The sequence below is a fragment of the Triturus cristatus genome, chromosome 8, assembly GCF_964204655.1.
Source record: "Triturus cristatus chromosome 8, aTriCri1.1, whole genome shotgun sequence".
Classification (NCBI taxonomy): domain Eukaryota; kingdom Metazoa; phylum Chordata; class Amphibia; order Caudata; family Salamandridae; genus Triturus; species Triturus cristatus.
Window position 1 is genome coordinate 742,328,945 of NC_140591.1, and position 26,208 is coordinate 742,355,152.

General features: G+C 44.8%; 1 protein-coding gene across 7 annotated transcripts in view; it reads right to left on the reverse strand.

The window, feature by feature from the left end:
- Positions 1-445: 445 nt before the first annotated feature.
- Positions 446-26,208, reverse strand: part of LOC146805002 (arylsulfatase D-like) — a 514,533-nt gene continuing 488,770 nt past the window's right edge. For all 7 annotated transcript variants that reach the window (XM_085622151.1, XM_085622150.1, XM_085622152.1 and 4 more), the window contains one exon: positions 446-2,604. In XM_085622151.1, coding sequence (XP_085478277.1) covers positions 2,255-2,604 — 350 coding nt within the window. In that variant the 3' untranslated portion in view covers positions 446-2,254. The remainder of the gene's footprint in view (positions 2,605-26,208) is intronic.

The following is a 26,208-nucleotide window of genomic DNA, read 5'->3' on the forward strand; positions in this document are numbered from 1 at the left end:
CTTGCAGCACTCATACCATATCATGTCAGAACACTAGTACATTTATAAGTCGAGATATTACGTGCTTAAGTAGCTTTTCTTTTGCTATTTTATTAATCACGCAAATATTGTATTTTTTCTTCAGTTGTATCACATTCTGTAAGGCCACTATGGGAAAAGGCAACAAAAACACTTTAATGAACGTCATCAATGACTAACGTAACATGATCAATTACTGGGGTGGGATCTGGCTCAAAAGCCACATGATGCTCCTATGCTACTAAGGTTTTAGGAGACAAGGGTACCCCAATATGCGAACCTGGGGTGATAGTAAATAATTAAGGACAATGGTTCAGGTATGGCCTAAAAGGTCCTAAAGAAAGGTGACCCAAGAAGGGGCACTTGTTTTTTAAGAAGTGAAGTCAATTCCGTAGGGAGCAAAAAACAAAGTACGTTAAGGATCATGTAGGTCAAAAAGATGACAGGTTTTTATTTGAACAAATTCAATTTTTTGAGTGCTCACATAAAAAAGCGTGGAGTGAAATAGTGATAGTGGCTAAAAAGACATCGCATTGACAACAATATAGTTGAGTTCCATAATTGATTTTTTACAAGTTATAAGGAATTCATGTTGTGGGGTGGTCGACGGCGTTTCGAACCCAATTATTGGGGTTCATCTTCAGGACAATGGTGAGCAAGCTGAAATTAAAAAGGGGGGAGGGGAAGGGGAACACAATTGTTTAAGACCCTGTGTATGTGTATTCAACCACAGTACTGTATACATTCTAGTAAATACAAAAAAGCTCCCTAGAAGGAAAAAAAGGGAAAATCATTTCTTACATTGGCAGGCATTATAATCATGCGTTACAGAACAAGTTAACAAGGGATAAATTATGGAGTGCATAACAATGATAAAGGAGTGAATCAAAAGAGGAGAGGGCAAAATTGTACAGAGGGTGTTTTTAAAAAAAGCAGCAACGTGCAGATAGCATGGTGTCTGAATTAACCAGCTAAAACATGGCATTTATTTTAAAGGAATTAGTAAACAGGTGGTGCTATTTAGGTGAATTCTGAAGCAGGTAGCAACGTGCAGATAGCATGGTGTCTGAATTAACCAGCTAAAACATGGCATTTATTTTAAAGGAATTAGTAAACAGGTGGTGCTATTTAGGTGAATTCTGAAGCAGGTAGCAGTCAGGTAGAAAAGCGAATTAGTTAGACGTGGTTAAGCGCTGTCGGAAATACACAAGCTGAAAATTAGGAAGGCCCAAGGGTGACTTAATTGGTTCCATTTAATTAAGCTATCATTAGTGCAGGGAAAAAATGAGAGAGAAGGTTGGAATTAATCTCTCAAACAGAGGCAAAGGAGCGCTATTGAAAGCTTTCCGGGCTATGAACCATGAAGTGTCTAAGGTCAAATGAGGGGCAAAAACACTTACTTGGTTTGAAAGTTTAAACTACTTGTAGAGTATTGGTGTAATTCCTAGATGCTCCAAAACTGGGAGTCAGGGGCTTCAGAAGGCTATGCTACTAAGGGCTTTTTTGTAAACCAGTGTCCATGATCCAAGCTGTTTTACTTTTTTTCAATGTATAATATTCATATTTAGCTTGTAACAGAAACTTGAATAGACGTTGAACGATGTTAGGCATGTTCCCCCACCCTCTGCCAATTCATAAAATCGGTAAGAATTTAAGGCACTCGACTAAATCAGATGTAAAAATAAGCCTTAATAGAGCATTGAACAATATCCAAAAAATAAAAAAAAGGAAGTGGTAGAAAAACAAAATTATACTGAAATTCTGAAATTACGTTTGCCAACAACTTGTATTGCCTTGAAGTGACTGGTCATACACATTAACAACTCAATTAAAGTAATTGGTTTGAGTGGATCTGGCTATGCATGGATATGTAGAAAAAAATGAATGCTTGAGAGACAAAGCCAACATAATTTCAGTCGATTGATAAATGTACATTAAATATTACAAGCATTTTTAAAGGTTGCATGAGAGTCTGAAATAGCAAGATAAATGATGGGGAATGTAGATTATTAAGAGAAATAAGATGATGCAGTTATGTTAAGAAGAGTAATGGACACATATTTCATGGTTTGTAAAAATGCAGCCAGAGTAGGAAGGGCCGACGAGGGGGAAAAACAGTAACCTTAATCACAAACATGATAATGTGCCTGGGTAAATACAATGAATACTGTATGTTTATGAAATACCATGAAGTGTACAGTTTTAGTTTAAAAAAATAAGATGTACAAATATTAATTTAGTTGTTTGAATTATGATCCTCTTTGTCGCACCAACACATAGGAAATACCCCACAGCATGGCTGTAACCATGGTTTCCATATATTCTTGAAACCATACAGCTGCTGTGGAACTGGAGCTAGTGTGCTCCTATGTTGGCTCACTGCTAAGTCTATTACACTTAGAAAAATAGCATCAGGCAACAATGGATTTTCCTCAGACGGATCTCTGGAAAGGTCAAATAGCAATGGGGGATCATGAAGGGTCACATCTTGTCCAGAGCACTGGCACAGGCCAGTTGCATAACAACCTTTACTGCCTTCTGGAGAGAATCTTGGAGTCATATAGTGAATCTTCCACACAGTGCCACCTAGTAAAGAAAAAAGATATAAAAGTAAATATAAATGCCAAATTTCAAACGTGACTAGTAGATAACAACACCACCATAGTGGGAAAAGGTCATCAGCAACATGGAGAACTCTGAGCAAGGATAAAACCTACATGAAATTGGCTCATGGGGGTAGGGTATGTGAGTGGCTTTAAGTTTACTTGAACATTTGCAAAGCCACTTAACTGCCCGAATCAAGATTAAGTACTCTGCAAACAGAGACAGATCAAAGGATCCCTAGCTCAACAGTAGGATCACAAGCTAGATTCAAAGCTTACCTCTGCTAGGTTCTGGGGAACACAGGTATCAATAAACAGAACTACTATAAAAGACCTTACTGTCCATATAACAATAGTTAAATAAATGTATATAAATGTATCAGTTAAAAGCTACAAAAATACTTGTGGAGATACTATGATAAACCTCCAGTATGTCGATAAAAGTCAATGAGGAACTGTTATATAGGCTTTGTATTGAAATTCTTGGATATCTTTCAGAGGGTGGTCAAATGTCTAAAAACATTTCTAATTCATCTAATGTGCTTTTTAGGAGGAATCAGAATTAATAAACAGGCCGAGGCGCAAGTGCACCTAAATTGCCTGACGATAGGGTTGGCACCTGTGGCTATCATTGGCATGACAAACACAAGGAGATGATGGACGGAGCGCTGAAACTTTTTAGACACTCAGAGAGTTGGGGCCAGGGGATATTATAGTGCTATTAAGCAGATGCTACATGTGCTGTGTCCGGGCCGAGTCTAGTTGAAGAGCCAGGTCTTCAGTTTGATGCAGAACTCAAGTAATGAAGAGGAAGCTCTTATGTGAAGGCCAACCTGCTCATGCTTGATGTCGGACAATGGCTCTGCAACTCAGCGAGGGTTGCCAGGAGCACTCATAAAAGGTTTGGCCATGTAAAAAAGCTCCAAGCAGGTAAAAGTACCTGGAGAAGCTGATACAAGTTTGTGGGGTCTACACAGTGGGCTTCAACAGTTGACATCATCAAATATTTTACTCAGAATCAGAATCCCACACCAGTTCCATAATTTTGGGTCAGTGAAGCAGAAATTCTTAGCTAAAAACGTGTTTGGCAATGAAAAGTGTCAATTGGAGAAAGGCACTGGCTTGAGATCCAGAAAGGAGCAACTTACTTGGGTCGTTTTGAAAGTCTATTGCAGACAAATCTTGCTGTATTAAAAAAAAGCATATATTTATGAGGACTATTTTTTATCACAAACAAGGTTTCCTCTGTTTATAAAATTTGCAGCTCTTTGTGCAGAATGTGTAGAGGCTTAAACATTTTGAATTTCTTGAGACCTTCCTGCAAAATGGCACCAACGTCCTTGACTTATGACGGTAAAATTAACTCAGCCCAGATGTGAGATCTCACTGTAAAAGAGGCTCATCAAGTTCCCTCTAAGGGGCCGATTACGATGTCGGTCAGAAAGGCTCCAAATGGCATTCGGGTTGGCCGAATCCGATTTGGAACCCGTCTTTCCGACCGATTTGGAAAGCCTTCTGACCGACCGATTACGATAGTCGGAAAGCTTTCGTACTTCCAAACTCGGATCCGTTTGGAACAGCATTCTGAGAAACCGAGTTGTTTGGAGCAGACTCGTACAGGTCTACAGATCTCATTTCCGACCGACATATTACGATGCCGGATTCAGACAGCCTTTCCGAATTGGTTGTTCCGACACTGATTGGAAGTCAGAATCTGACTTTGTGGGCCTGTAGCATGTCCACCTTCGCCCCGGTCCTTCTGAATGGGGCCCGTGGGGGTACCCATGGGTCCTCTCTCTCAGACCATGCACAGTGTGACAGGCACCATGGGGTGCCTGCCACAGGGTGCACGGTTTTCCCCACCCACCCCTTTCTTCAATGGTAGCCTGTGTATTCCGTCGGAACACAGGCTCCCATTGAAGTCAATAGGAGTCTGACTGAAAGATGTTCAGATCCATCGTAATCGGTCGTTCGGACTCCCCGAATCTGATTCGGTCGGAAACAATTCCAAGACCGAATTGGTCGATATGCTTTCCGACCAACATCGTAATCGGCCCCTAAATGTGAATTCCTTCGAGAAAGTCATCATACAAGAAATATGTAAGAGCCTTACTAAATAAAAGAAATCCTCATCACCCATTGATAAGTGTCCAACTTTCATGAGGGAACAAAGAACTTCAAATATTGTATGGACTATGACAGCTTTTTCTGATCACTCTGTTCAGGATGTGTGGTACCTGCATAATTTAAAAAGCATGAATATAATACAGCTCTTCAAAAAGATCACCTTGTCAGTGTAGAAACCAAACTAATTTTGAGCCAAAATGTAAAATCACTCAGATTAACAATGTATTAAAGGTGAAGATCCTCAATCAACTTCAAGCATTTATGGAGGTAGGTGAGCTGTGGGACAGGAGACCGTTAGGTTTCTGTAAATTTCACAGTGCTCAAACAGTGCTGGTTTAGGACATAAAAAAACTCTAATGAATCCATGAATTGGCAGGTTGGTATTTTATTGGACCCTCCACCTGCTTTAAATATAGTATATTATCAGTGCCTCATGGGTATATGGAAGATAATAAATTAGGTTATTGGTTGCGGAGGGTGCAATCCCTACTTGGGTAACAACCACAATCTTTGTCAGGGTGTTGGACTTGGCCCTCTCTGCAGGGCCATCCCCAAAGGATTTGCTTCTTGTTCACTGAACCAGTTTATGTTGGCTTGTAGGACTCTATGCACTTTACCACTGATAACTAGTGCTAAAGTACTTGTTCTCTCTTCTTTAAACATAGTAAAATTGGCTTACACTATACAGGCCCATTTAATTGTAAGTCCCTATTCAGATGGTACTACATGTACCCATGGCCTGTAAATTAAAAGCAACTAGTGAGCCTGCAGTACTCATTGTGCCACCCACTTAAGTAGCCCTTTAAACATGCCTCAGGCCTGCCATTGCAGCTTGTGTGTGCAGTTTTAAAAGGCCATTTCGGCCTGGCTAAATAATCGTTTTGCTCGGCCAAAACCTCCCTTTTTTATACATATAAGTCACCTCGGGTGTAGGCCGTAACCAGCCCATTGGGAATGGTCCAGTGTATTTAAAGAGTTGGACATGTACTGTTATATTTGAAATGTCCTGGTAGTGGAAAGCCCATACATTTGTTTTCCCTACTGCAAAACCTCCTCTCCCATAGGATAACATTGGGTTACCTTATTACACTTAATAAGTAATAACTTTGGGAGTAGGTAGTAATCTCGAGTTTGGTCTCTAAAGAATTGTAATTTAAAACCCTCTTTAATGGTAAAGTCAGATTTCAAGTCACAATTCTGAAAATACTAGATTAAATAAAATGACATTTTCTTTTCCTATCCCTGTGGTGTCTTCAACCTGTAGCTTGGGACACATGACCCTGCTGTAGGGCTTTGTGTATTCCTCCCACACAGTGAGGCAAAAGAGCTTAGGTGTGGGCAAGATGAGTGGGGATGGAGCTGTTCCTTGCCCCACTTGAACTTCAATAGGGGTTATCTCTAGCACATACAAAGAAACCTAACACTAGTCTTTTGTCACCCTAAAGTTCAACTTTTTAGAGCCTTGGCAGGGAAAGGAAGGAACTTTTCAGGACCATGTTGTTGTAACCTAGGAGTTTCTGACACTTTAAAGACAGTTGACGTCTTCAAGATGAACAGAAGTCAGAAGGTTTAAATACAAATTTATCTCTTAAAATGTGGGTTATTAACAGTGGTGTATCTCAAGAGTCAGATGTGTGCTACCTGTTAAATGCTCTGATTTTTTTCCTGGAGTAAATTTGAGAATTTAATCTTGACATTCATCCATATACTAATGAACATAAGGTGATGGTTAGGATGCTACCAGCAGTAAAGTCTGCGGGGGGTGATTCAATCACATATTGTCCTTCAAGGAGCAGACATTAAAGGTAGACAGTCCACTGATCATCATTTATAACTGATCCAAAATGGTCGCACACTGCTGACCTACCTGCGTGTTACCCCAAAGAACTGTGGTCCCTGTAGTCAGCGTCGGCGAGTACACCTATGCTCGTGTCGTGAGTGCAAGTGTGAATAGCGTGTGCCATCCCTGAACACGTGTTTCGAGGTTGTTGCTTCTCGTCAGCAGGGAGTAGGAAAGACTGCAGGGTTGCTGTGTAGGCTGCTAAAATCATTATCAGGTATGTACCTCTCGTAGCAACGCAGGTGCGTAACCTAAGCCCGTCGGCTTCCCGGCTCAAAGAGCCACTAAATAACTAATCCAAAATGGTCGCACACTGCTGACCTACCTGCGTGTTACCCCAAAGAACTGTGGTCCCTGTAGTCAGCGTCGGCGAGTACACCTATGCTCGTGTCGTGAGTGCAAGTGTGAATAGCGTGTGCCATCCCTGGACACGTATTTCGAGGTTGTTGCCTCTCGTCAGCAGGGAGTAGGAAAGAGTGCAGGGTTGCTGTGTAGGCTGCTAAAATCATTATCAGGTATGTACCTCTCGTAGCAACGCAGGTGCGTAACCTAAGCCCGTCGGCTTCCCGGCTCAAAGAGCCACTAAATAACTAATCCAAAATGGTCGCACACTGCTGACCTACCTGCGTGTTACCCCAAAGAACTGTGGTCCCTGTAGTCAGCGTCGGCGAGTACACCTATGCTCGTGTCGTGAGTGCAAGTGTGAATAGCGTGTGCCATCCCTGGACACGTGTTTCAAGGTTGTTGCCTCTCGTCAGCAGGGAGTAGGAAAGAGTGCAGGGTTGCTGTGTAGGCTGCTAAAATCATTATCAGGTATGTACCTCTGGTAGCAACGCAGGTGCGTAACCTAAGCCCGTCGGCTTCCCGGCTCAAAGAGCCACTAAATAACTAATCCAAAATGGTCGCACACTGCTGACCTACCTGCGTGTTACCCCAAAGAACTGTGGTCCCTGTAGTCAGCGTCGGCGAGTACACCTATGCTCGTGTCGTGAGTGCAAGTGTGAATAGCGTGTGCCATCCCTGGACACGTGTTTCGAGGTTGTTGCCTCTCGTCAGCAGGGAGTAGGAAAGAGTGCAGGGTTGCTGTGTAGGCTGCTAAAATCATTATCAGGTATGTACCTCTCGTAGCAACGCAGGTGCGTAACCTAAGCCCGTCGGCTTCCCGGCTCAAAGAGCCACTAAATAACTAATCCAAAATGGTCGCACACTGCTGACCTACCTGCGTGTTACCCCAAAGAACTGTGGTCCCTGTAGTCAGCGTCGGCGAGTACACCTATGCTCGTGTCGTGAGTGCAAGTGTGAATAGCGTGTGCCATCCCTGGACACGTGTTTCGAGGTTGTTGCCTCTCATCAGCAGGGAGTAGGAAAGAGTGCAGGGTTGCTGTGTAGGCTGCTAAAATCATTATCAGGTATGTACCTCTCGTAGCAACGCAGGTGCGTAACCTAAGCCCGTCGGCTTCCCGGCTCAAAGAGCCACTAAATAACTAATCCAAAATGGTCGCACACTGCTGACCTACCTGCGTGTTACCCCAAAGAACTGTGGTCCCTGTAGTCAGCGTCGGCGAGTACACCTATGCTCGTGTCGTGAGTGCAAGTGTGAATAGCGTGTGCCATCCCTGGACACGTGTTTCGAGGTTGTTGCCTCTCGTCAGCAGGGAGTAGGAAAGAGTGCAGGGTTGCTGTGTAGGCTGCTAAAATCATTATCAGGTATGTACCTCTCGTAGCAACGCAGGTGCGTAACCTAAGCCCGTCGGCTTCCCGGCTCAAAGAGCCACTAAATAACTAATCCAAAATGGTCGCAGACTGCTGACCTACCTGCGTGTTACCCCAAAGAACTGTGGTCCCTGTAGTCAGCGTCGGCGAGTACACCTATGCTCGTGTCGTGAGTGCAAGTGTGAATAGCGTGTGCCATCCCTGGACACGTGTTTCGAGGTTGTTGCCTCTCGTCAGCAGGGAGTAGGAAAGAGTGCAGGGTTGCTGTGTAGGCTGCTAAAATCATTATCAGGTATGTACCTCTCGTAGCAACGCAGGTGCGTAACCTAAGCCCGTCGGCTTCCCGGCTCAAAGAGCCACTAAATAACTAATCCAAAATGGTCGCACACTGCTGACCTACCTGCGTGTTACCCCAAAGAACTGTGGTCCCTGTAGTCAGCGTCGGCGAGTACACCTATGCTCGTGTCGTGAGTGCAAGTGTGAATAGCGTGTGCCATCCCTGGACACGTGTTTCGAGGTTGTTGCCTCTTGTCAGCAGGGAGTAGGAAAGAGTGCAGGGTTGCTGTGTAGGCTGCTAAAATCATTATCAGGTATGTACCTCTCGTAGCAACCCAGGTGCGTAACCTAAGCCCGTCGGCTTCCCGGCTCAAAGAGCCACTAAATAACTAATCCAAAATGGTCGCACACTGCTGACCTACCTGCGTGTTACCCCAAAGAACTGTGGTCCCTGTAGTCAGCGTCGGCGAGTACACCTATGCCCGTGTCGTGAGTGCAAGTGTGAATAGCGTGTGCCATCCCTGGACACGTGTTTCGAGGTTGTTGCCTCTCGTCAGCAGGGAGTAGGAAAGAGTGCAGGGTTGCTGTGTAGGCTGCTAAAATCATTATCAGGTATGTACCTCTCGTAGCAACGCAGGTGCGTAACCTAAGCCCGTCGGCTTCCCGGATCAAAGAGCCACTAAATAACTAATCCAAAATGGTCGCACACTGCTGACCTACCTGCGTGTTACCCCAAAGAACTGTGGTCCCTGTAGTCAGCGTCGGCGAGTACACCTATGCTCGTGTCGTGAGTGCAAGTGTGAATAGCGTGTGCCATCCCTGGACAAGTGTTTCGAGGTTGTTGCCTCTCGTCAGGGACCACAGTTCTTTGGGGTAACACGCAGGTAGGTCAGCAGTGTGCGACCATTTTGATGTAACTATTTAGTGGCTCTCTGAGCCGGGGAGTCGACGGACTCAGGTTACGCACCTGCGTTGCTACGAGAGGTACTAGACCTGATAATGATTTTAGCAGCTTACATTGCAACCCTACACTCTTTCCTACTCCCTGCTGACGAGAGGCAACTACCTCGAAACACGTGTCCAGGGATGGCTAACGCTATTCACACTTGCACTCACGACACGAGCATAGGTGTATCCGCCGACGCTGACTACAGGGACCACAGTTCTTTGGGGTAACACGCAGGTAGGTCAGCAGTGTGCGACCATTTTGATGTAACTATTTAGTGGCTCTCTAAGCCGGGGAGTCGACGGACTCAGGTTACGCACCTGCGTTGCTACGAGAGGTACTAGACCTGATAATGATTTTAGCAGCTTACATTGCAACCCTACACTCTTTCCTACTCCTTGCTGACGAGAGGCAACTACCTCGAAACACGTGTCCAGGGATGGCTAATGTTATTCACACTTGCACTCACGACACGAGCATAGGTGTATCCGCCGACGCTGACTACAGGGACCACAGTTCTTTGGGGTAACACGCAGGTAGGTCAGCAGTGTGCGACCATTTTGATGTAACTATTTAGTGGCTCTCTGAGCCGGGGAGTCGACGGACTCAGGTTACGCACCTGCGTTGCTACGAGAGGTACTAGACCTGATAATGATTTTAGCAGCTTACATTGCAACCCTACACTCTTTCCTACTCCCTGCTGATGAGAGGCAACTACCTCGAAACACGTGTCCAGGGATGGCTAACGCTATTCACACTTGCACTCACGACACGAGCATAGGTGTATCCGCCGACGCTGACTACAGGGACCACAGTTCTTTGGGGTAACACGCAGGTAGGTAGCAGTGTGCGACCATTTTGATGTAACTATTTAGTGGCTCTCTGAGCCCGGGAGTCGACGGACTCAGGTTACGCACCTGCGTTGCTACGAGAGGTACTAGACCTGATAATGATTTTAGCAGCTTACATTGCAACCCTACACTCTTTCCTACTCCCTGCTGACGAGAGGCAACTACCTCGAAACACGTGTCCAGGGATGGCTAACGCTATTCACACTTGCACTCACGACACGAGCATAGGTGTATCCGCCGACGCTGACTACAGGGACCACAGTTCTTTGGGGTAACACGCAGGTAGGTCAGCAGTGTGCGACCATTTTGATGTAATCATCATTTATAACTGGTTTGAACAATACACAACAGGTAATCACCACTGAGCTGCATTATTCAATCACATCTATCACACTTGCAAGGTCCATTTCAGCAACATAACATGCTGAAACTAAGGAAAATCATTGCACAAAAGTATAAGGTGCTGAGTCTTGCGTATAAAGTTTCTTGGACAAACAAGCAGTCTAACTGCAGAGTCTTTTGTTGAATATTAACCTGTTTATATAGCTAGGTACCACAGAACCAATCAGGAATGGATCCTAGGGTGAAGAAATCCAAACTAGGTTGTTGTATGTTGATAGCTCCTGAAAGCTCTGGATTCCACGGTGAAAAACTACAAATCAAATCCCGCCAAATTTGTTAAGCGTGACTACTCACCTATAAGGGTCTCAAGGCGCTGGGGAAGAGGGGAGGTGCAGTTTCCAGTCCATCAAGGAGGGGGGTATGTCGAAGAGCCAAGTTTTGGGGTTTCTCGTGAAGATGGGGAGTGATGTCTGGCTGAGGTGGAGCGGTAGGGCGTTCCAGGCTCTGGCCGCGAGGAAGGAGAAGGGACGGCCTCCCGATCTGGTCTTTCTGCCACGTGGAGCTACAGCGTAGGAGAGCTGGGCTTATTGTACGGATCTTTGGGGTGCGTGGAAATTGAGTTGGCTGTTCAGGTATGCTGGTCCAGTGTTGTGGAGGGCTTTGTGTGCGTGGGTGAAGATCTTGAAGGTGATTCTAGTCTCGATGGGGAGCCAGTGGAGTGTGAGCAGGTGCTGGGAGATGTGGCAGTGTCTTGGCAGGTTGAGGACCAGTCTTGCGGGGGTGTTCTGGATGTTTTGTAGCTTGCGGTGAGGTTTTTGTTTATTCCTGCATAGAGTGCGTTGCCATATTCGAGTCTGCTGGTGACGAGGGCAGGAGTGACGGTTTTTCTGTGCTCAAGGGAGATCCATTTGAAGGTCTTATGTAGGAGGCAGAGGGTGTGGAAGCAGGAGGATGTGACGGAGTTGATCTGGTGGTCCATTTTGAGCTCGGAGTCCAGTATGATACCAAGGTTGTGTGCATGGTCCGTGGGGGTGGGTGGGCTTCCGAGGGCCGGAGGCCACCAGGTCTCGTTCCAGGCATCGGGGTGTGGGCCCATGATGAGTACTTCTGTTTTGTTGGTGTTGAGTTGTAGGTAGCTGCTTGGCGCTAGCTTCCATGCCTTCTTGAATGTTGTGTTTGGCTGCGTTGGGTTCGTTGGATAAGGAGAGAATGAGTTGGGTGTCGTCTGCGTATGAAACAATGTTGAGTCCGTAGGTTCTGACGATGGGGGCGAGCAGAGCCATGTAGACGTTGAAGAGCGTTGGGCTGAGGGAGGACCCCTGGGGGACTCCACAGGTGGTTGGTGTAGGGTCCGAGAGGAAAGGAGGGAGTCTGACCTGTTGCGTTCTGCCAGAGAGGAAAGAGTTGATTCAGTCGAGGGCCTTGTCCCAGATCCCTGCGTCAATGAGTCTGCATGTTATGGTACGGTGGGAGACTGTGTTGAAGGCCGCTGAGAGGTCAAGGAGGATGAGGGCTACTGTTTCTCCTATCTCCAGTAAGGAGTGGATGTCGTCTGTTGCGGCGAGGAGGGCGGTTTCTGTGCTGTGGTTTTTTCTGAAGCATGATTGGAACGGGTCGAGGGTGTTGTGCTCTACGATGAAGGTGGCGAGTTGGCTGTAGATGGCTTTATTGATGACTTTCGCTGGGAACGGATTCAGGGAGATGGGTCTGTAGTTTTTGAGGTCGGTGGGGTCTACCGAGGGCTTCTTCAGGAGGGAGTTGATATCGACGTGCTTCCAGTAGTCGGGGAAGGAGGCGTTCGTCAAGGAGTGGTTGATGGTGTGGCAGAGCACGGGTGCGATGGTGTCGGCAGCTCTGTTAAAGATGTGGCGGGAGCAGGGGTCCGTGGGGGCCCCAGAGTGGATTGACTTCATCGTCTTTAGTGTGTCTTCAGTGGTGAGGGCTGTCCAGCTGTCAATCGTTGGTTGCAGGGTGTCAGGGGTGGCTGGTGATGGTTCAGTGTGTTGGTTGTCTTCGTTGAAGTTGTCATAGATGTTCTTGATTTTGTGGTGGAAGAAGGTTGTTGAAGTTGTCGTAGATGTTCTTGATTTTGTGGTGGAAGAAGGTGCTGAGTTTGGTGCAGAGGTCTTGTGAGGGAGTAATGTCAGTAGACTAGCTGGTGGGTTGGACGAACTCCTTAATGATGTTGAAGAGTTCTTTGCGGTTGTGTGTGAGTGTGGAGATTCTGTTTTCCTCGAGTTTCTGATGAGTTGGTGGTGGGCGTTGGTGGTAGCTTTGAAGTTGTTGTGGCTTCTCCTCCAGGCCTTCTCGAGGCGGTGGCAGGTGCGCCTGGACTCTCAAAGTTCGGTGGTAAACCATCTAGCTTTCTTGGTGTGTATGTGGTTGTTCTTCTTGAGAGGGGATATGGTGTTGGTGCTGACGGTGATCCGTCTGTGCTGAGTTTGGGCTGCAGTGTTGGGGTCGTCGTATTCCGCGGTGGTTGGGGTAGAGTTGCCGAGTGAGGAGGTGAGCTGGTCGTCAGGGATTTTGGTCCAGTTTCTACGTGGCAGCAGGTGATGTTGTCTGTGGATGGTGGGAGTTCTGAAGGTGAAGTGGAAGCATCGATTGTCTGGCCACGGGAGTTCGGTGTTGTGGCTGAAAGTGATAGAGTTTCCTGTAGTGAAGAGGGGGTCGAGGGTGTGTCCTGCTGAGTGCATGGGTTTGGTCACAATCTGGCGGAGTCCAATGTTGTGGAGGTTGTCTAGGAGGGATGAGGTGTTGGGGTCTAGTTGGTTGTCAAGGTGGAAGTTGACGTCTCCCACTAGGGTGTAGTTGGTGGATGCGATGGCTTGCGGGGAGATCAAGTCTGTGATGGAGTTGGTGAATGGTCCGCGGGGTCCAGGGGGTCGGTAGATGAGGGTTTTCCTGGAGGGTGGTGGTAGGGCTGGTTTGTATCTTGAAGTGAAGGTGTTCCATCAGGTCTGTGGGCTCGTCGGAGAGTGTGCTCAGGCGGAGGGTGGATTTGTGGACGATGGTGATTCCTCCTCCTGGGCGGGTGGGGTGGTCCTTCTGGGAGATCTTGTATCCTTGGGAATGGCGATGGCCGGTCCGGAGGTGGTGTTGGTCCAGATTTCCATAAGAATGCTACGTCCGGGGTGGTGCTGTCGAGGTGGTCCCAGATTTCGGTGGCGTGTTTGTGGAGTGATCATACTTTGAGGAGAATGCATTGCACGGTCTTCGGTTCGGTTGTGTTCTTGCGGGCGGGTTGTGCTGGGTCTGTGATCCTGGCGGTGCTGTACGTGTTCCGGCAGCGGTGACAGCTGAAGGGTCTGTGGGTGTCGGTTGGTGATGCTAGCTTCCAATTGTTGTTGCGACCTGGGTTGAGTGCATGGAGTGCCGCTGGATTGTAGCATTGGCAGTGCGGAGGGCCAGGGTTCCTGGCACTGATTGCGGTCGGGTCACAAACTGGCTCAGACGGGCTTGCCTTTGGCCCGCCTTTGGCACGTCAGCGGCTTGTCAGCACAGCGGCCACCATTAAGTAGGTGTAGGAGAGGGCTGGACAGCTGGGAGGTGGGGAGGGGAACTGGCTTGGGCCGGTGGCGCTGGTCGTGCTGGGGGGACCGCGAGAGCAGCAGCGGTGGGGAAAGATGGCGCAAAAAGTGGGAAAAAGGAAATAGCGAAGGAAAGAGATAGAGAGTGAAATGGTGAAATAAAAATGAGGGTAAAAAAACGAGTAAAAACAGAGCAGAAAAGGAGAGGAAAAGCAGAGCGAGAGAAGGAGTCAGGGGTTCACTGGACCACCAGGGATGAGGCGCAGGTATAACCTGCGGGTGGAGGAGGACCTTGAACATCAACACTCGAGAGTGCAGGGGCTCAGGGGGGCCTCAGTTGATGGTGGAGCTGCGAGGGTGGGAGAACAATTTCACTGGCAATGAGTCAGTGATCTTGCTTGCCTTTCCCTGCAGCGGCCGCCATTAAGTAGGGGTCGGGGAGGGCTGGACTACCCATTAGTTTGATAAAAGGAATCTAAAATCTAGCAAGGGGGTTGTCATTCTATCTGAGGCAGATGTGATTGAAATCAGCAATCAAGCTTGTCAGGTTGTCTCACTTTGGATGCAGAACAGCAACTTAAGAAGAGCACAACTGTCCTAACGGCATGCTTTCAAGTTTCAGTAAAGCCAGTTGATTTCTTCTGCCAATTGAACCAGCGATGCAGCAAAGAAATTTTGTGCGATCTGCATGAGACATGCTGTGATGTATATTGGTTCCCCTTGATGATATCTCCCTCTTCTTTGGTAATATGTCTTCTTGGACTAGTCCAGTCTGGATTGAACTCACGAAGGAGACGTGGTGTAATTGTAATGTTGTTATCATATTCCCAACGGTGTACTGGGCCAATTCATTTATTTACTTATTTATTTTTTATTTTATTTTTTTGAGTTTTATATAGTGCGAACTAGACCCGATACATCGGGTATCAGAGCGCTTTACATGAGCACCAGTTTCGTTACATAAGGACACATGATTTTTTTTTGTTAGGCACAGGGAGATTAAGTGATTTGCCCAGAATCATAGGATGTTGAGCGTCGTTGCCAAGACTCAAACCCGGTTCCCGAGCTCCGAGGTCGATAGCTCTAGCCGTAAGGCTATATCCTCTCCCCCAATTTATCTCTCTGTGTCTCTTTTCCTTATCTGCCAAAATTAGGAACATATCAAAAATGCCATTCCCAGCAATAGGCACTATATAAGCTCCACAATTACATACCATTTATTGGCCTCTGGTAGCAAGGCTGGAAGGTTGGCAATGCAGTGACCCATAAAAGGCTCCTATTACAAAAACCCATTTGCAATTAAAAGTAAAGTGCCATGATCATACAAAGTCATTAAGTGCCATGTCCTCCGGGTGTAAGAGAAGTATTGGAGAAATGATTCTGGATTCAAACTGGTACCTGGGATATTCAAAAGGTGAGAAATCTGCAGGTGCAAGTATCTATCAGAATTATCGCTTTATATCGCGGAGTCTCGCCACCAGGATCTGAAAAGCTTTTAGGTAATGTGAAAAGCACTTTTCTACGTTACCTAAGGCCATTACCATGGGTCTTGTCCAGCACAAGGGTAAAGCGTGCAGCAGCAGCACTATGGATGACGCAGAGGAACAATCTACTAAGAGGGGCCTAAACTCAGTATTCCTCTACTGTGGAGATGTTTAGGCTCATGTCCTGATCTGGGAGGGGCCAGAGCATACTTTACAGTGAGTGAATTGGACCAATTGCCTGAATGTCAACATTCCTGCCCATGGTGGCTTGTCATATAAAGAGCAGCTTTGCATGTCCAAACCCGTCTCCCGGCAAGAATATTTCCCAACTTCGTGGTTGATAATGTTGAGTTTTGTTCCCACTCTTACTGGAAGAGGACTCTGCAATGGCGGCCATAACCTGAGTCCCTGACTCCCCATATAATGTGCGAGGTATCGAATGAGTAGATGCGGCATAAATAAAACCTTGTAGTGGTTCAGCTCTAGTTCACCTAAAGTATTACATTAGGGAACACTGTTCTCCAGGAAAGATACGGGGAAGGATGTGAGCCCTGGGCCATCTTCAGAATTACACAAACTGGAAGGTACATTGTAAATGGAGAAAGACATTAAACATATATATGTGTGAGGCATGATATGCATTCCTACAACTATCTGAGTAAGAGAGGATGATATCGGTAATTTCATTATTTTTGGCCCCCACCGCATACAGCCTATATTTCTATTCATGCATATGCCTTCCCGTGTAATCTGTCCAACGTAAAACATTGACAATGACCTCTGCTTCTGGGCCACTTCCTAAATCCCCATCCATATATGTTCCTATTGCCTGTTGCTATTTTCCTTCACATCAGTGTTAGTAAACCTTTTGGCAGATCTAAGAACATATTAACGCATTGTTATGTAGAATGCAGTACAATGGGTTGGAGGAACACACCTTACTTGAATGTACTGGAGCCGCTTAAACCTCTAAATCCGAGCTTTATTAAACTAAATATATGGTTCATAATGCTCCTAGTCCTAATGTGGTCTACAATGTTTCTAGCCTACTGAGCATCTTGCTGTCCCTAAGGTTAGGCAGTTTCTGTGTCGTTGCCTATATGATTTAGTCCTTCATAGAATTATAATTTGCTTGTCTATCTCTTACATACCCTCATTTATCACACTGCCAGGTCCTGCGTTCGATAACATGACAACTGCACCTCGATGGTCATCATGAACAACATGAAAACATTTCCCACATTTTCCCCAAAACTGCACCCTTCTAAACACACAAAATACATGGTGTAGCATACTATCTGTTTGAGTAAGCACTTCAGGGCCCCAAATTGCAGCAGTGAGCACTACATAAATTCTACAATACAATACAATACTAGAGGTGAGCGATTTCTCTCTTAATGGACAGATTAGGGCTGCAAAGCTCCCACAAATGCATCAAGTAACACTCATGTTGCCAAGACATATCTGGTCAAAGTTAGGGGTTTGTAAAGTTACTACTAGGCAGGACTCAATGTATTTCTTCTTCAAATGTAGGTAGTGGTGGACTTCCCTGGAATGCTGAGGGTCAGTGAGTTTTTGAAAAAGTGCCCACAAATCAGCAATGCTTTCCAGATACCTGGTGACCAGCATTAAAGTGGTCAGGATTGGTTTGATTTTTCCGGGTTGGCAGGGATCGATCTACATTCATCTTCTGATGCCAATATAGGTAGATTGCGATCATTTCTCTGTAATAGGGAGGGTCAGAAGGATGCAGCAAGACATTGCAACCAACTTTGGAGTGGTAATTGGCAGGTTTTTCCCAGTCTGGCAGGGTTCTGCGTACTTTAATCATCTGATGCCACTAAAGGCAGATTGCCTCTTTGCAATGGAAAATGTCTAGAGGTCGAGACCAGGTGTCCCGGATTTAGCAAGGCTAGCCCAAGACATATCAACTAGCTTTAAAATAGTAAGGGATAGTTTCAGTTTTCCCTAAAATGTGTCTACAGGGCCCAGAGTTCGTGGATGGACAAGGCAAGCTAGGCTCTGCGCCAGTCAGTCAGTAACTTTATTATGATCACAAGGATCCTGAAAAGTATACAGCACAACAGAAACCAAAATGTACAACAATAATGAGATAACAATATAAAAGTTACTAAGACAATTACACAATTTACACATTTTAAAACTCCATAGGAAAAAGTGCAATGTGCGATGACAGCTAATAACAAGTCTGATTGATCAGAATTAAAGTGCTTAATGTGCTGGGTTACAGAGCCAATAGATACAAGATCTTAAACAATTACAAAAAGGTTCGGAACAGGCCATTCCTTATGGGCAAGAGAAAGTTTCAAAAACATAGTTTCCTTCGCTTGATCCAAAGTGCATGCCAACATTTAGAAAGACCAAACACAATGGGTTGTCTAGTATCAGTGCACAGAGCTTTTTACACCTCTAAGTAATGACCACGTTCTACTAGAGTACATAACGGGAGAATCCATTTTTTCCTCAGTAGCCAGTAGGACGGGCAAAAAAAAAGTAAATGGACAATAGATTCAGGACTCCCTCGGCATGTCGGACAGAGATCATTAAAAGTAGTACTGCTCGACCATTTTGAACAAAACAGTTTGGTAGGAAGTGTTTTATAACGGAATTGCAAAAAAAGCTTCCGTGCAAAAGAGGGAACGATTTCATCAATACTTGGTTCGAAGGATAGGAAGCATTTAGATGTAAAAAAGTCTTTGGTCAGGCTAGATTCCGAGACAATGACATCCTCTGCTAAGATAGTTTCCCAGAACACTTCCTTCATTCTTGCTCATGAGATTCGTCTCATACTTCCCGGGTTTGTCCAAAAAACATCCATGCTCAACTTCCCCAAGATTTTCTGTATAGCAATAAACCAGTTGATTTTGGACTCTTTGGGGAATCTCAATAGATCTAGAAGAGTCTCTTGGTATGGTTCAAGCTCCTCCACAGTACATAGTCTAAACCAGAACATTAACAATCTATAATTCACCTTAGGTATAAGTTCCCTATGTGCCAGATCCATGTACAAAGGTTTCATTGGGGAGCTTTGGGCTAAATCCACTAATGATCTTAAAAAGCGGTTTTCAACAACAATTAGCTGCACTATATTTCCTGTCCCCCACAACTCTACACCGTACATTATGCTCCCCAATACCTTAGTGTTATAGATTTCGAGTGCTGGAGCAATCTGGCGCGAGACTGTTTTTCTATGGATCTTGCTAATGTGGTTACACTGGACAATTTGGTGTAATTTTGCCTTCTCCATGTGAGCAACCCAGTGTACTGATGGGGACACTCGAATACCCAAGTAGTCAAATACATCTACTTGTTCTAGTCTAGTATTGCCAGCACATATCGGTCTACTTGATAGTTTTCTTCCCATTTTGTTAAAAATCATATACTTAGTTTTCCCCTCATTTAAAAACAACCCCCTATCATTACAAAAATGTATAAAATCATTTAAGGATGTGAGCCCTGGGCCATCTTCAGAATTACACAAACTGGAAGGTACATTGTAAATGGAGAAAGACATTAAACATATATATGTGTGAGGCATGATATGCATTCCTACAACTATCTGAGTAAGAGAGGATGATATCGGTAATTTCATTATTTTTGGCCCCCACCGCATACAGCCTATATTTCTATTCATGCATATGCCTTCCCGTGTAATCTGTCCAACGTAAAACATTGACAATGACCTCTGCTTCTGGGCCACTTCCTAAATCCCCATCCATATATGTTCCTCTTGCCTGTTGCTATTTTCCTTCACATCAGTGTTAGTAAACCTTTTGGTAGATCTAAGAACATATTAACGCATTGTTATGTAGAATGCAGTACAATGGGTTGGAGGAACACACCTTACTTGAATGTACTGGAGCCGCTTAAACCTCTAAATCCGAGCATTATTAAACTAAATATTTGGTTCATAATGCTCCTAGTCCTAATGTGGTCTACAATGTTTCTAGACTACTGAGCATCTTGCTGTCCCTAAGGTTAGGCAGTTTCTGTGTCGTTGCCTATATGATTTAGTCCTTCATAGAATTATAATTTGCTTGTCTATCTCTTACATACCCTCATTTATCACACTGCCAGGTCCTGCGTTCGATAACATGACAACTGCACCTCGATGGTCATCATGAACAACATGAAAACATTTCCCACATTTTCCTCAAAACTGCACCCTTCTAAACACACAAAATACATGGTGTAGCATACTATCTGTTTGAGTAAGCACTTCAGGGCCCCAAATTGCAGCAGTGAGCACTACAGAAATTCTACAATACAATACAATACTAGAGGTGAGCGACTTCTCTCTTAATGGACAGATTAGGGCTGCAAAGCTCCCACAAATGCATCAAGTAACACTCATGTTGCCAAGACATATCTGGTCAAAGTTAGGGGTTTGTAAAGTTACTACTAGGCAGGACTCAATGTATTTCTTCTTCAAATGTAGGTAGTGGTGGACTTCCCTGGAATGCTGAGGGTCAGTGAGTTTTTGAAAAAGTGCCCACAAATCAGCAATGATTTCCAGATACCTGGTGACCAGCTTTAAAGTGGTCAGGATTGGTTTGATTTTTCCGGGTTGGCAGGGATCGATCTACATTCATCTTCTGATGCCAATATAGGTAGATTGCGATCATTTCTCTGTAATAGGGAGGGTCAGAAGGATGCAGCAAGACATTGCAACCAACTTTGGAGTGGTAATTGGCAGGTTTTTCCCAGTCTGGCAGGGTTCTGCGTACTTTAATCATCTGATGCCACTAAAGGCAGATTGCCTCTTTGCAATAGAAAATGTCTAGAGGTCGAGACCAGGTGTCCCGGATTTAGCAAGGCTAGCCCAAGACATATCAACTAGCTTTAAAATAGTAAGGGATAGTTTCAGTTTTCCCTAAAATGTGTCTACAGGGCCCAGAGTTCGTGGATGGACAAGGCAAGCTAGGCTCTGCGCCAGTCAGTCAGTAACTTTATTATGATCACAAGGATCCTGAAAAGTATACAGCACAACAGAAACCAAAATGTACAACAATAATGAGATAACAATATAAAAGTTACTAAGACAATTACACAATTTACACATTTTAAAACTCCATAGGAAAAAGTGCAATGTGCGATGACAGCTAATAACAAGTCTGATTGATCAGAATTAAAGTGCTTAATGTGCTGGGTTACAGAGCTAATAGATACAAGATCTTAAACAATTACAAAAAGGTTCAGAACAGGCCATTCCTTATGGGCAAGAGAAAGTTTCAAAAACATAGTTTCCTTCGCTTGATCCAAAGTGCATGCCAACATTTAGAAAGACCAAACACAATGGGTTGTCTAGTATCAGTGCACAGAGCTTTTAACACCTCTAAGTAATGACCACGTTCTACTAGAGTACATAACGGGAGAATCCATTTTTTCCTCAGTAGCCAGTAGGACGGGCAAAAAAAAAGTAAATGGACAACAGATTCAGGACTTCCTCGGCATGTCGGACAGAGATCATTAAAAGTAGTACTGCTCGACCATTTTGAACAAAACAGTTTGGTAGGAAGTGTTTTATAACGGAATTGCAAAAAAAGCTTCCGTGCAAAAGAGGGAACGATTTCATCAATACTTGGTTCGAAGGATAGGAAGCATTTAGATGTAAAAAAGTCTTTGGTCTGGCTAGATTCCGAGACAATGACATCCTCTGCTAAGATAGTTTCCAAGAACACTTCCTTCATTCTTGCTCATGAGATTCGTCTCATACTTCCCGGGTTTGTCCAAAAAACATCCATGCTCAACTTCCCCAAGATTTTCTGTATAGCAATAAACCAGTTGATTTTGGACTCTTTGGGGAATCTCAATAGATCTAGCAGAGTCTCTTGGTATGGTTCAAGCTCCTCCACAGTACATAGTCTAAACCAGAACATTAACAATCTATAATTCACCTTAGGTATAAGTTCTCTATGTGCCAGATCCATGTACAAAGGTTTCATTGGGGAGCTTTGGGCTAAATCCACTAATGATCTTAAAAAGCGGTTTTCAACAACAATTAGCTGCGCTATATTTCCTGTCCCCCACAACTCTACACCGTACATTATGCTCCCCAATACCTTAGTGTTATAGATTTCGAGTGCTGGAGCAATCTGGCGCGAGACTGTTTTTCTATGGATCTTGCTAATGTGGTTACACTGGACAATTTGGTGTAATTTTGCCTTCTCCATGTGAGCAACCCAGTGTACTGATGGGGACACTCGAATACCCAAGTAGTCAAATACATCTACTTGTTCTAGTCTAGTATTGCCAGCACATATCGGTCTACTTGATAGTTTTCTTCCCATTTTGTTAAAAATCATATACTTAGTTTTCCCCTCATTTAAAAACAACCCCCTATCATTACAAAAATGTATAAAATCATTTAAAAGCTGCTGGAGACCTTGGGATGACTTTGAAATTAGAAGGGTATCATCCGCAAATAATAAAGTGGGAATTCTTTTAGTGCCTATTTTTGGCGCATCACAGCCGTCCCTGTCCAAGAAATTGATAACACCATTAATAAAAAGAGTAAAAAGGGTAGGCGTGAGCACACAACCCACACCACATTGTACAGGAAAGGTATCTGTAACTTCATTTTTTGGACCCCACCTAACCTGTGCTGTATTAGAGGAGTGGAGTCTGAATTAAGATGTCTAAAATGTTTGTCTGCAGGCCCATCTCTTTAAGTACACCCCACAGCTTTACACCAGGCACTGAATCAAAAGCTGTGCGCAGATCAACAAATGCCACATATAATTTCCCACCTTTGACATCCACTTCTTTCCAATAAATACAAATAAAACGGAAAACCTGGGCTAAAGTGCTAACTTTACTACGAAAAGCAGCTTGAAAGTCACTTAAAATTTGGAACTCCGTCATCCATTCTTGTAGCCTCCCTAAGACCTGTTTACAAAACATTTTTTGAACAGAGTCAATGAGGCTTATCGGCCTATAAATCGAAGGATTAGTTTTATAGCCTTTCTTAAAGTTAGGCACAATTTCTGCAATCAACCAAGATGGCGGTACAGGTGCTCCCGTCAGAACCAGATTGGATAGCATATTAATGTACGTCCCCCATAATGAATTATCTTCTTTGTACAAATTGTTTGGAATTTTGTCAGGGCCTGGGGTACGGGCCATTGCACATGATAAAATTGCCAGTTGGGTTTCCTCGATTGAAAAGACATGGGGTTCATATTCCCCAATCAGCCCCTCATCCACGGCCTCGGTAGTCTTGCCACTTACATAGCTGTCATTAACATAAAGGGCCCCAAAATATGTCATCCATTCTTCAGGCTGTATATTATATTCTAACACTGGTCTTTCCCCTGTTAGCCAGTGAGTGGCCTCTCTCCAAAAGGTCTTGGGATCTTTATCTACAAGTGATGTACGTAAGGTTGACCATAATAAGCCCTCCCACTCTTTTTTAGCACTGGCAATAACCTGCCTGTACTTGGCTCTACAGAGCACGATCTCAGAGTGGACCTTTCGCTTTACAGCACTAATAAGTTCCCCCTTGGACTTACTGCACTCCCAGTCAAACCAGGAACTTTTGGGGTTTTGCTTGAAACCAGCAGAATTGCAACCGCTTCCAGGTGTCTTGGCTTGTCGGCTGAGCAGTTCTCAAACTTCCTTATAGAGCTGCTAATGCCAGGGGCCTAAACTCATTACCGCTTCAGAACTAGGGATTTTGCCTAGGTGCCTAATTAGGTCCCTAGTTTTGCTCTTAACTTTGTCTAGCGCTTCCGGATGTTTTTCTACCCAGCTCCATTTTACTGACCTCAAATTATTAGTAAGGGACAAGGTTCCTGGATCAGAACACCCCCTTATGTCGGACTGAACATTGCCTTGCATAACAAGAGTAAGAGCAAGAGCGTTATGATCACTTTCAAATCTATTCACCACGGCCATGTCATCTACTGTGGGCCATAAATTGGGGGTAATTAAACAGTAATCTATTCTGCTTGAATGGTTTGGTCTGTTAAAGGTGTGATCCCCATTTAAGTCTGACCTTGTTCTTCCATTAGTTAATCTTAAATCATGCTGCAGCGTAACGGCAAGCAACTGGCCACCTCTCTTCGTCCGTCTTACCTTCGGCAAGTTAAGTGGTGGAATTGACCACTCGCGATCTCAGTCCTCGGTCAGATCTGGGGCAGTCAAAGCAAGAGGTTCAAACGTACAATTAAAGTCGCCAGCCACTATAATGGGGGTGTTATCCAAATACTTGGACGATGCATAGGCCAGTATGCGTAAAGTAGTTGTTTCTTCGGTAGCAATATCCACCCTATTATACACAGTAAAAAATGTGCCTTTCCAACCACTAGATAGAGTCAACTCCACCGCCAAAATATCCTGCGAATCTACATGCAGGTGCTTAATTTTGGACCCTGTAGCATTCCTCACCCAGACCAGTAAGCCTCCCGAGGGTCTACCCTGCTTTTTCTTAATAGCAGGAATATCGAGAGTGGAAAAGCCGCTTCTGTGAGGAGCGGACAAACTCCCGGTTTCCTGTAGCAAAATGATGTCAAAAGTATCAATGAATGTGTACCAGTCGGGGTCTGACAATAGTTTAGAAACCCCAGCCACATTCCAGACCAGAATCCTGAATGATAGAGAAGTAGAACACCCAGCTTCAACTGAACAGACATTCAGGGTTATGCCGGAAGTTACATTTGTAGCATTAAACACGCCACACGTTGTAGTAGTTACTGGCGAGGAATACTGTGGGGGAGGGGAGTGGTCCTGTCTGCATCTATACGACAATGCATCATCCTTCTTCCGTCACTGCTGGAAACTATTTGACCCACACGGGCCATTACGTGGACCCTCCCAAGATGTTCTCTGCAGGACTGCCCCTTCTTCTAATGGATGCGTGTACCTGATAGAGATAGAGGTGTTTGCCGGGGGGTAAGTACGAGAATCAATTGACAACAAATCTAACTACAATAGTATCATTTACTGCCCCCGGAGTGTTCAGCCTACCAACATATTTTATATCATTTCTGATTATGGAATAGCAGTGCCAGGTTGAGCTAAACCAATGGGTCACCTTGTTCTTTAAGGAGTCAGGGTCCTCGCGCCTTCCTCTTGGAAATTTAGGGACGTCTGTGAGGTAAACTGTATCACAGTTACCTTTAGGGTTCAACTTCCTATACACTCCATTCCTGACTGTTCCCATCCCTAGTGGCACCCCATTCCTCAGCCTGGGGTTATACCCCTCATCTAGAACCACCTTCCCTCTGTCCATGTGCCTGAATCCTGACACGCCCAAGCTATCTCCTTGTAAAGTAGGTCCTGCTGCTCTTGAATCCCTATTACTAGCAGAGAAATTACACACAAGATCTTGGAGTTGGCATGGGCTGCTTGACGGTAGAGCCCGGTACGATGGCTCAACCAATCCATCTTTATGTTGTTGCCTTGGGCCCTTGCCTTAAACTATGGGTTGAACTACAGGAATGGGTACTTTAGGAGGATCATGCTGTACTTTATTCCCACAGATAGCCCTCTGTGACAGAATCCTAACCTCCCGCCTGAGAGCGACCACTTCTTCTCCCAGGGACTCTATGACAGATTTCAGTACAGCCATTTCGTTTGCATAAACATTTCTGGGTTCGCTAGGAGTAACCTCTCCAGCCCCAGGGTCGTCACATATTAAGCAGTCAAACCTATTTCGGCAGTCAACCTGGGTGGCATAGGGAACGGTAGAGGACTCACATGGGATTTTTTGAAGATCGGATCCCTTAGCTGTGGACAAGCCCTTTTTCTTACCCTTAGAATTTAGCTTAAACATACGTGGGATTTTCTTGGCCTGAACAACTTTTCCAGGAATTTCTAGGGGGATGGGGTAATCAGGGGCTAGGGCAATGGGATCTATTATAGTGATTCTATTTGCCATTAGACTAACAGAATTTTCTGCCAAGATAGGGGAATTTGGTTGACTGTCAGCTATCTCATGGCAGTCCGATAGAATTTCCTCAATGCGGTCCAGTGTCTCATGCCAGACAGCTCCTAGGGATTTCTTCTTCTTTTTAGTATTTTCTAGGCCCTGGACCCTTTCTTGACCCTTCCTTTTACCCATCTAGCTCTGAACGACAGGCAGGATTATGAACAAAAAATGTTTTTAAATTACTCACTAACACACTCGAATATAGAGGGGGGAAGTGGGATAGAGGTAGTGGGACCTTATAAAGTAAAAGAATTTGCCTATCTCAGACAGTCTGTATCTATCTCAAGCGTTCTCCCCACACCCCAATGCAGAGACGAGTGCTGTATAGACAAATCAGATAATTTTAGATCCCATAACATCAGTTAAAGCTCTAAAAACCCCTGCTACCTCCCACACATGCCAGTTTAACAATGCCTTAGGATAATCAATGCCTTGTGGAACAAGTCTGGGTATTTCCTGGACCACCAGGTAAAACAGTGTTTTTCAGTACCTTCAATCCGTTGGGAGTACAGGGAGTCCAGGTGTG